General features: G+C 58.6%; 1 protein-coding gene across 1 annotated transcript in view; it reads right to left on the minus strand.

The window, feature by feature from the left end:
• Positions 1-2,042: 2,042 nt before the first annotated feature.
• Positions 2,043-11,490, minus strand: part of TMCC2 (transmembrane and coiled-coil domain family 2) — a 26,895-nt gene continuing 17,447 nt past the window's right edge. Inside the window, exons 3-5 of the mRNA XM_009272781.1 lie at positions 3,578-4,512; positions 3,118-3,253; positions 2,043-2,517 (exon numbers count right to left, since the gene is read on the minus strand). Of these exons, the coding sequence (XP_009271056.1) occupies positions 2,206-2,517; positions 3,118-3,253; positions 3,578-4,512 (1,383 nt within the window). The 3' untranslated portion in view covers positions 2,043-2,205. The remainder of the gene's footprint in view (positions 2,518-3,117; positions 3,254-3,577; positions 4,513-11,490) is intronic.

Genomic DNA, 11,490 nt, shown 5'->3' on the forward strand with positions numbered 1-11,490 from the left:
CAACGGGCCTTCAGGGAGCCTCCACAAAGGTCTGTACTGTCCCTGCCTGCTCATCCCACCTGGGCACGGCCCCTGCTCCTGCAGTGTCCTGTGCACTGGGGCTCAGCTGCCTTGCCTCTGATATTAAACCCATGTCACCTCATAGGTGCCCTTTCCAGTAAGCACAGGGCATGCCTGGGAGCGGGGTCTGTCCGCGTGCCCCCGGTCCATCACCAGCCAGATGTACTACTAGGCCCCCTCAGAGCCTCGCTGCCTTGCTTTTCCCCACCCGTGCCTGCTCAGCAACCAGTCCAGATCCATTTGCCATCTTTCCAGGTCAAAGCAGCTGAAACCCAGCCTGCTGCTGCGCTTCAGAAATAGTGCAGGCTTATCTCCCGGCTGCCCCGCCGCGTTCCCATGCTGAGCTCGCTCGCAGCGTGCGTGGTTTAACTTTGGTGCAAACCGATGGGCTGGGATGCATCTGGTACCTGCTGGCCCTGCTGCCAGGTCTCCGCAAGGACAGTGGGGCCACCTCTTGCTGTGGCCACCCTCCACAAGCCTGTCCTCAGTCTCTTCCACCACTTCTCTCTCTGCTGATGCATCAGACCCAGCGCCCTGGGGTCAGGGCTCCTGGGGACAGACCTCTTGGCTGTGGTCCCAGGGCACAAGCTGGGGTCGCCAGCCCAGTGCCCCCCAGCCCTCCTCCTTGCAGCCCCCCCACCCTTGTGTTGCCGGTTCCTTTGGCAGAGCACAGGGCTCCTGCAGGCACCCACTGCCCTGTGCAGAGCTCCTGCACCAAGCCCCAGCTGCTGGGATGCACTGGGAGTTGTGCCAGTGTGAGAGGGTGGATCCCCCAGTGCCGAGGAGATGCAGGAAGCCCGATGTGGGGCCACAGGTGGGCTTGGCTTGGGCCCGGGAGCATGGAGGTGGTGGGAGAGGACCACATACCTTCCCCTCCACACGCTGGAACTGCCTCTGCCCCTTCTGCAGGACCCCCCGACCTTCCCGAGCACCCTGTGCCCTGCACCATCCCTGCGCATCGGGCTGGGAAGTGCCACAGAAAATGTTAAGGGCCAAATTCTCAGCTGAGGCAAACTGGTTCAGGGCCTCCGAAGTCAGTGGAGTGGCACCCATTTGCACCAGAGGAGGATCTGACTGTGCATATACTTTTATGTATATATTTATATATATGTGTGTGTGTGTATAGTTATATTACATAAATATATATGTATGAAATAATTTAAGAAACATCCGAGACAGCATGCCGTGCTCTTGTGTAGGGCTGGGGAGGCTGGGAAGGCAGCTGCTCGCCTCCCCCCGCTCTACCAGCTTTGATTCACAAATGGAAACAGAGTCTTGAATTAAATTAAAAACCGCACGCACACACACACGCACACACACACGACACGGTGCAGAGGCTGTAAAACTCAGAGGCGTGATGCTGGAAAGTCCAGGTGTCCCTGAAGAGATCAGATCAACTAAAGCCGAAGGAGGGGGGAAATAAATAAATGAAGGGAAACCAGCGGAGGGGATCTCACTTGTGCTGGTGCCATCTCCGGCATCGGGTCCCCTATGTCTGCCCAGGCCCCCGTGGGGACACAGGGACAACGTCACAGCCCCACTCTGTCCTGGCCAGGCTGTGGCGGGGTTGGGAGAGGCTGGTGGGATGCGCATGCCCTGCTGCATTTGCCTTGGACCCGCTTTCTCCTTCGCCACGTGCTTTGCTTTCGCTCCATTCCAGGACTGAGCTTTTTGCCTTCTTGGTCTTCGAGGATGAAAGGGAAAACCCAGCCCCAACTAACCCCTCTCCTCTCTCTGCAGAAAGTTCTCCTGGAGCTGGGTTTGGTCCAGCTCAATCCTTCCCACTGACAGAAGAGCTCTGCAGAAGACCTCCTTCCCATGGACTTTCAGAACAGAATGACATTTAAAAAACAACCCCAAAACCCTAGAAAAACCCAGCGCTCCATGAATGACCAGTTTCTTCCAAAAACTCCTCCTCATTCCCTATCCCGCCCTCCCCAAACATCCCAGAGGACTGACGGATCCCGGCTCCAACATGCCACGCTCCGAGCAATCACTGCCGGCTGCAGCGAGGATGGAGGGCCGGGAAAGCAACTGAACCAAGCGTGTGAAGAAACAACCTGAAGGCTTTGGATCACCGTCCCCCCGGCCCTCTCCTCTGCGGGAAATGGAAAGCCCCCAGGGCCGCAGCAGCCGGGCTGCGGATCAGCTGGGGAGCAGGACATGCTCCAGAAAGTAGGTGATGGAGTCCCAGTGCTTCCAGAGGAAGAAGAGGAAGAGGACGACCAGGGCGGTGCTGAGGATGCGCATGCGGGTCTTCATCAACGGGGTGATGAAGTTGGCAATGGTGGAGACAAAGACGAGCAGCACGGCCATCAGGGCCAGGATGACGTTGATGAACTTGCCCAGCAGCGCCCGGGCGTTGGCGTTCTCCACCCCTTCCAGCTGCACCACCTGCTGCTGCTGCTGCTGCAGCTCCAGCTTGGTCACCCGTGTCAGGCACGACTCCACCGCCTCCTGCGAGGGACAGCACATCAGGACTGGCCAGCGGCTCCGCGGATGCCCCGCGAGGGCTTTTGGTACTTGCCCCGTGCTCTGAGACCTTGCTGCTGCAAAGTTTTGCTTGCACAGCTCCAATGCCTGCCAACCTTGTGACGGTGACCGCCCCGGCTGGGAAGGGGTTTCCCTCTGCAAACCCTTGGCCCATGTGATGTGCAAGGCACGCCCCGTCCCACGCTGCCTGTGCCGGGGAAGGTCTTGGTGCCGGGAGCACCTAATGCAGCAGGGGAGATGACCCAAACTGGGACAGCGGGGACTGTGTTGGCCCACACGTGGCTTGTAACAGCCCAGCGCTGCAGCCATCCTCCCAGAGCCTTGCCCTGCCTTGAGCACCCGGAGACTTTAGCACAGCGGGGACTCACTGGGGCACAGACAGGGATTTTGGGGACATGGCTTAGTTACCTGCTTCTTGCTGTGACAGCGTCACAGTGAGGACCTCATCTGGAGGGTGCTAGAAAAAGGGATCCCCCTTGCCCACCCTCTTCCCCAGGTCAGGGTCCCTCCCTCGCCCTGTGGATGGAGGGTGCAGCGGGGAGCTGAGCCCTCACACTCCCCTACCTGGATGTCCCGTGCCCTCTCGTAGGACTGGTAGGCCACCTTCTCCTCCATGCTGGCCAGCTCCTGCTTCAGGTTGGTCATTTCGTTCTGGTGCAGCTCGGTGAGGTCGTTCAGCTGCTCCTCCAGGCGCTCGTACCTGCACACGGGGGGTGGAGGGGCGCTGGGTCGGGCAGGTCCCCCTGCGGACCCCCCTGCCCTCCTTTTCCTGACAGTAGGGAAACACCCGGCCCCTCTGACCCACCCCGCTCCTGGCTATAGCTGGTTATGGCTGCCGAAGGGAAAGCATTGCATGATCCTCCACGGGAGTGGTGCTGCGGGGGGTCTGGCAGCGGGGACTGCAGCTCCCCACGTCCCTGGCATGCAGGGCGTAGCTGGACAAGCCCAGGATGGTGGTCTCGTGGTCCCCAAAGAACCACCCTAGGTGACACGTGCTGCCACCCCGGCACCCACCCATCCCTACCTGTACCGCTCCTCTTGCAAGCACTGTGTCATGTAGGTGTAATCCCGCTGCAGCTGGGCCTTGAGGTCCTCCATGGAGTCCTCCAGGTGCGACTGGCTGTCCTTGATCTCCCGGAGCTCCTCCAGGATGGTGTCAAAGTTATTGTGGTGGCTGTCCAGCGTGTTGGACTTGGGGCTCCCCAAGCCGCCGGGTCCTGCCCCTGAGTTGCTGCCACCAGCTGAACCGGAGGTGGCACTGGAACACTCGTCATCGCTGCCATACTTGGGGCTGGAGACCAGGGTGGCACTGCCGCTGAGAGCCCGTGAAGCCTCCTCCGGGTGCCCATCATCCAGCGTGTCCTTCAGGTGGGCGATGTTGTCTGCACTGCCAAACTTGTTCCGGATGAGGCTGGCGAACTCCCGGGGCTTGGAGACCACGGCAGTGTGGGTGGCCTGGGACAGACCCGAGAGCCCTCCCTTGACGCCCTCCACCACGCCGCCGCCAAAGCCACTGATGCTGGAGCGAACGTTGGCACCCACGTCCTTGAGACCCTGGTGCATGTCCCGGAAGACATCCTTGGGCTGCCGGGAAGGGCCGTTCTGCTCGATCTCCTTCAGCTTCTTGTGGTAGTGCTCCAGCTTCTTGTGCAGCTGCGCGATGGTCTGCGCCGACTTCTGGTTCTTCTTCTCAAAAACCTGCTTGATGCGGGAAGCTTGCTGCTTGTCCGCGTTGTTGGCCAGCTTCAGGTACTCGGCCACGTTGTCATCCCGAGCCTCCTGCTCGATCTTGATCTGCTCGGTGATCTTGAGGATCTTCTGCTGCAGGTGCTCGATGGCAGCTTTCGTCCTGTGAGGGTCAGGGGTGCCATCAGGGACGTCCAGGCAGACGGTGCCGTCAGCGTCGCCGTGCCCGGTGGTGGAGGGCAGGCTGAGTGCGGTCACGTCCCCCTTGTCCAGCTGCGAGCAAAGAGAGAGGAGGGCGATGCTCAATGGAGGGAGCAAATGCCCAGGCAGCCCCCGGGGAGGGGGTAGGAGAGGAAGGGGGCGGGGGGACAGAGGAGGGAGAGGGAGGCAAGAGCTGGGCAGGAGAATAGTTAACCAGAGCAATAGCGAGAAGTTTTCCGGCTGGTTAAGCATTTCCCAGCCATACCACTACTGCTGGCATCCCAGGAATAAACCAGTTCGAGGGCGCAGCAACAAAATAATCAGGGTTTCAGGGCTGGTTTTGGCCAATTGCTTTCAGCAAGGAGCATCCGCCGTCGGGAGCTCGACTCTGACTTTCCGCCCTCGCTCTGTGCAGAGATGGGCACCCGCATTTCTGGGCTGCTGGACACCCAACGCCAGCCAGGGAAAAAGGAGCGAGGAGCTAAAACTGGAACCCATCATCAAATCTCCCACCAAACCAGCAGTGAGAGCAAGGATTGAGCAACCCGCAGGTATTTCAGTCTCGTTTTCAGACTTTGGCTTTTAGCCGAGATGCACACAGGAGTTTTTCTGCTGAAGAGAAACTCTGCCGTAACCCCAATTTGCAGGTTACTCAGGAGCAGCTCCTGATCCCCAGAGAGCAGCGGGCTGCAGGTGCAGGGACTCCTTTGCCTTCTTTTCCAAGGTTTCTCGCCTGGCAATGCCAGAGCCCTCTGCAAACACAAGCTGCCACTTAGAAAGTTCGGACACAGCTGATTTCCATTTTACAGATGGAAAAATTGGAGCATTGGGAGAGGAAAATCACTTGCCTGAGGCCACACTTAAAATCACTGGCAGAGCCCGGACTGCAACCCAGGGTCCTGCCTGGCACTCTCCAACCCAGGCACGCTGCTTTGCCACTTGAAAAAAAAAAATCACTAGATCTTTCCAGTTGCTGGGTTTTAGATGCAGATTCTTATGCAAATATCAGTGGTTGTATAAATGGCTCCTGGCTTCTAATTAAGAGCTGCTTGAAAGTTAAATACTGTTGGCAAACCCGAGTAATTTCTAATTTCCATCACACTTTCCCCGAATGACCCTTTAATAGGGATAATGCTGCGAGATCATTACTTAGGAGTGTGTTATCACCAGGAAATGCCTTGCGCGGGAGGGAGGAATGTTCTCAAGATGCTGCTTACAAACACTCCTGTCTGCAGCAGGTCCCACGTGGGGCTTGGAAAAGCAGGGGCAAACGCTGCCCTCCTGTTATTTACTTGCATCTCCTCTTTCCCCGGCGCTGCTGTCCTGCCGGGAGCCCAGGGGTGTTGGTGCTTCGTGCAGGGGGGTCTCCTTGCGGGGGTCTCAGCCTCCTTGGGAGGCAAAAGCAGACAACCACAAGCTCGGTGGGAGCATCCCCCAGCCCCCTCCCCAAGGCTTTCCTTCTCTCTCCGTTGCCTCCGCGCTACTGTAATACAGGGCAGGGGCTGGAGGTTGAGAGCAAAGGGGAAACCCAGCAGCCCCCAGCCCGCAGGCGGACACGGGGCAGAGCTGGGAGCTGGATCAGCGCTTTTTTTTAAAAAAAAAATAATGCCCAACAAACCTGCGGAGTTTTCGGACCCCGCTGCCAGGCTATTCTTAGCCGCTCGGCCAGGCTGGGCCCTCCAGCCACCCTGCAAAGGGTTTTGCTTCATTTTCTTATCAGGGGGCAGAAATTAGAAGCAGCAGGAAACAGACTTTTTGCCCTGATGGTCAATTCTCTGTACAGTAAGGGACAAACCAGCCGTGGAAAAGGAAAAGGCAGCCCCGGAGATGCTGAAATGGGAACCCCCAACTAGGCCAGTGAAGGGGAGAAGTTGCTCAAACTTTGTTTCCAAACAGGGAAAGTTTGCCCCTGCAAAGCCAGTCCTTTGGATTTATTTGTGGGAGTATATTTGGGAGCGCGGCGGGAAGGGAGGGCAGGATGGGTGGTGAACGGCATGGATCCAATGCTGCCCATCCATGCTGACGTGGCTGGGGTGCAATCCTTTCCCCAAGCACCACTGAAAGCTCTGCTCTCTCTCAGACACAGGTCACATCATATGAAAGCCACATCAGGTTAGTGCTTTGAAAACAACAACCAAAAAATGACAATACCGATCTCTGCAGTATTAACAGACAGTGCCTGCTAAATCCCAGCAAGCCTAAATGACTGTGCAGTGGATTGAACAGTGGGATTAGTAAAAGCCACACTTTCCCTACATGCAGAAAACCTTCTGGTAGGCACATCAAAATAAAAGTGCTGTTTTCCAGTGCTTGTTTTCCAGGAGGGCTCGAAAGGGAGAGCAGGGGCTGATGTGGGATGCGGGAAGAATGCAGGACGCAGGAAGAAAAATTATTCTTATCAACAGAGTTCAACCCAGGAGAGCTGAGAAATGCAAAAGGCTCAAACTAATAAGCTGAGCAAACAGTACTTGGAGGGCCGTGGCCGGGCACAATTATGCAATGCTGGTTTATTTACTGCTGCAGGTTTGATGGAAGAAAGCCCGGGTGGCAGGTGAGGACCTCGGGGCCCAGCAGCTCGCTCGTGGCCGTGTCCCCGGCATGGGGCTGTGGGTCTCCCGGCACACCGGCAACTGGAAGGGATTTAAACCCATTCTTAAGAAATTGCACAATTATTGCAAAGTTCAGAACAAAACTCTCAAGACACTTACTCATGCCCTGAACTATTCTGTTTTCCATACCCTATAGCATACTAGGAAGCGCAGTAGATGAGCTAACACCGTGGCTCCTGCTGCATCGACCCCGAGCGAGGACTTTCACTACGAAGTGTGACGGTGGTTCCCAGCTGAAATGCAACACGGGGACGAAACGGCTGTGGGAAGGGTCATATGCACCTTCAAGCATGGAAAAATAAGCACCACCGAGCTGTCGAGGGATGCTGGCATGCAGGGCAGACCCGAGGAGCTGCTGCACTGATCCGGCAGCTCCACAGCGCGGGTGTCACCGTGCCCCAGGCCCTTGGTGGCTGTGGAAAGCCACGAGGGAGAGGCCACAGCCGGCAGAGAAATGCAGGTGGGCAGTGGATGTGGGGAGGTTGATTTTGGGGCAGTCATTAAATCTGGGTGCTTCTGCGGCCCCTCTTCCTCAGAGCACTTTATCGGTGTAATTCGGGACAGCATCCGTCCTGTGAGTTGGTGAGTGCAATTAGCCCAGCGTTACAGGGGACGCTCTGGGTGTCCCCAGTCCCGTCCCCGTCCCGATGTGTGTTTGCCGCCCTGTGCCTCCCGGAGCGGAGCTGCTATTCCCACCAGACAGCGTTACCCACCCCAGGCGTTGAAAATAGAAGTAGGAGCCCTGACTCACGCTTCCCACCCTCCTTTCAAGCCTGCGGCAGAGACCGAAGCAGGCAGCCCTGTGTCCCCCTCCGCGCCCTGCCTGCCCTGCCTGCTGCCTGCTCCCGCGCCGTCCCTGGACAGACACGATGGGCCGGCAGCAGCTGCCTCCGCTAATTACCAGCCTGAGCATAATTCTTCGTACATCATGTAGGGAGGCACGTTAAGGGTTTCAGCTTGCAGCGGAGCTTCCCACCCCGTCTTTGCTGTGCCGGCACGGATCATGCTGGTGGGTTTCATTCACCGAGCGCCAGAAACGGAGGTACTGAAAGCCCCTGCGGGTCTCTCTGCCCATCGCCATCCTCCCCGCAGTCTTATTCTATCCCCAACGGCTGCCGGGACCTACCTCCATCGCGGGTAGGGCCCCCAGGGCTAGTCGGCGTGGGCTGCTCGCTGCTCGAGGGCTCGGGTCCCCCAGGGCTAGTCGGCGTGGGCTGCTCAGCCGTGTCCCTGCCGCGGCACGGAGCCCGGCAGTGATGCGCGGGCAGCGCTGGCTGCCATGGCAGGGTGCCTGGCTAGGGGAAAGCGGCAGCTGACGGCAGCAAAGTTTCGGGGGAGCAGCAGGGAGGGAAGGAGGAGGAAAACCTTCCTGCAGACCCCTGTCAGGGCTGGCCCCGCGTCCCCGGGTGCTTCCCAAACGCGCAGGGACTGAGCCGATGGCTGCAGTGGGATTGCCGAGTCAGGAAATCTGCTGGAGCTGTTTACAGCTCTCAGCGACTGGAGCTTCCAGGGCTGTAATGCAACCCCCCCCTCCCCGTCCCTGTGGCGGGATATTCACACGCCTCCAGCCCCATACGCTGCCTGGGCCCTGACGCAGGGGGTCCGGACGGGCCGTTGTCATCTGCTGTGTCACATACCAGGACATAAAGCCCGGGAAAGGCAGGGGGAGGCACGCATAAAGCAAAACCCCGGGTGGGACCGACGCACGGGAAAAATACAGTCGCCAAGCAAGGAGCTGGGCAGCCTGAGAGAGCTAAAAGCCGGGAACCAGCCACTTGTGCCAGGACCAGGTGGTGCCTTGGCCCACACCGTGCACTGGGATGGACCCGGATCCGGCCCGCTTACGCCATGGAGAGCGATGGGGAAGGTTGCACCGACCCGATTCTGCCACAGGAGAACATGCAATGCACAGAAAACACATCCAGCCGACTGACCAGATACAAGTGTTTGAGACTTCACGGGCAATTAGAAAGATATTAAATGGGACGTCCAAAAAGCAAGCAGGGATGACAGCAGGCTCTGGTTCTGCAGAAACCAGTGGCAGTCTGGAGTCACCCCCCAGGTGCTGCGTTTACGCTGGGGCCAGCAGAGCTGGTGAGGGGCCAAAGCGAAAGTCCTGGGCGAGAAAGGAGACCCGGAGCTTGTGCATTTGACTCAGCCCAAATCCAGGGGGTTGCACAGAGCAGAGTTTATGTGGCCAGCGCTGCAGGATCAGGCCCGGATAAGAGCGATTGAGGGAAGCAGAATTCAAGCCCACAGACTTACGCTGTGCCAGACCAAAGCCCTCAACGTGCCCTGCTGATGCTGAAACCTCAAACCAACTGTGGCGCAGACCAGAGCATCTGTGCGGCCGCAGACAATGGGCTAAACAAGAAAGGTTAATTTGCAGCTCTCTGGTTCAGTTATTTCTCAAAAAAGGCAACAAAACAACAGCAGCTTAGGAAGCATTTTCAGCCACACATTGAATTGTACAGGCTGGACCGATGAGCCGATCGTGACCTAGATGCATGTTTAATGGGGAAGACCGTGCTGCTCCCACAGCTGAGACAAGCCGAGCACCGCTCAGCCTCGCGCTGTCCCTACGTCTGTCTGTGCCCTGCATGTGTAACCTGCCGTGTCAGAGAGGCTCTGGGTGCAATGCTGCACCTCTGAGCTACCCCGCGGTGCACAGCCAGCACAGTACAACCAGCACTGCCTGCACTGGAGCTGGCCCTGCCCAGGTTTAGCAGCTGGGGTGGGTAGCCCAAAAATCAACCTGACCTGACACGGATGGATTTGAAAGGTTCGGTTCGACAGCTCCACAAAAGCACCATCCCCAAGTCTCGGTCCCTCTGTATCCTGCAAACGTGAGCTCCCCTAAACCTCGCCACGGACACCGCCCTCGCAACAGCGGCGAAGCCTCCCTGCGGGAACACTTTCCTTCCAGGAGACATCGGCTCTGACAGGTCTGGGGCAGGGGCTGCCGTGGCTGCCTGCACCGCCGGGCCGCGGGGGAACACATCGGCTGCAGATAAGCTGACCAGTGTGACAGGAGGAAATGGGCACAGAAGCAACAGCCTCCGCTTGGGCTGCTCTGAGCTGGGAATGTATTTCCTTGAATCACCCCATCCTTTAGCCTGGCACTGCCGAACCCTCCCGGACCAATTCCGGTGCCAGCAGTGCCCACACTCGCAGCTCTCCGTGCACCACTGGGTGCTGGGAGCAGGGAGGAGGCAGAGCCGGAGCAGCCCATCACGGACCGACCTGTGATGTGAAGCTGCCAAAGCACAGTTTTAAAGACACCGATAACTAAAATCCTTGGCCCCCTCCAGCCCAGGATCTCACCGCTGCGGCACCGGCACCGTGCACGGCACCCTGCCCAGGGCATCCCCAGCCGTGCCGCCGCATCTGGCAGGTGTTTATATGAGACAGTGCTTGGGAGCAAGGGACAGGCTGAATCGACCGCGCGGCAGCTCAGCTCACCAGCGCCTTCCTCACAAACCGGTCTCCTGTTGGCCCCGCAGTGGGGAAGCAGCGCTGGAGGGACCCGGCTGGTCCCTGCACCCCAGCCCGGGGACGGCACAGCCCTGCGCTGACCTGAGCATCCCCGCAGGCCATGTAACCCCTGCGGGAGTTGCTTCTACACTCAGAGCTGTCAGCAGCTCGGTCTGTCCTCTCAGGAGGACAGGATCTCGTACATAAAAGCCTCCCCTCCCCATCTGGCTGCGAGTTTGCGTGAGCAACCTTTGTGCATGCCAGCGCTGAGCCTCTTCCCTGCACACTCACCCACCGTTTGCAGGCGCTGGCAGCGGGCTGTGGTACCCTCCATACCGAAAGGCACAGAGAAGAGCATATTCCCTGGTAAGTTAAACCCACCAGGAGCAGAAACCAGCTGTGCCTACCGTACGGTGCTCAGCCGCGCCGGGGAAGGGCGAGGAAGGAGCAGACTTTCCTCCCGGTGCCACACCAACGCTCCAGAGACGTGGGGTACGGCCAGACCCTGTGGGCGATGCCACAACGCTGCCCACGGGGACCGGTGCTGGCAGCACACACAGCTCCTTGCCGGTGTGGGTAGGAACAGTGTGTCTCCCGCGGGCAGGCGCCGCTCCTCGTCTGTCTCTCCGATCCCACTGAGCTGCCCCAGCAAGGGTGGATTTTGCAGCCTGGCCAAGCCCTGGGCCGTGGATGCCTCCGAGCATGACACAGGGCAGATTACCGAGGGACATTCATCTTTGGTTTAACATCTCTCATAGCATCACTTCTCGTTTTAGCACAGGAGCCAGAGGTCACTTCCCATCACTCTTCCGTCACCTCAGCGTTGCAGGAAAAATCCCCAGCTGCACGTGGTCCTCTGGAAAACACCCTCCCTGCTCCGAGCTCTGCTTTCCGTTTCCCACGTTTAAAGTGCTGGGGCCGGCCCCAAAGCCCATCTGCTCCCCACCGGCCGCTTGCAGCCGTGCTG

Source organism: Aptenodytes forsteri, unplaced genomic scaffold (assembly GCF_000699145.1).
Source record: "Aptenodytes forsteri isolate BGI_AS27 unplaced genomic scaffold, ASM69914v1 Scaffold142, whole genome shotgun sequence".
NCBI lineage: Eukaryota > Metazoa > Chordata > Aves > Sphenisciformes > Spheniscidae > Aptenodytes > Aptenodytes forsteri.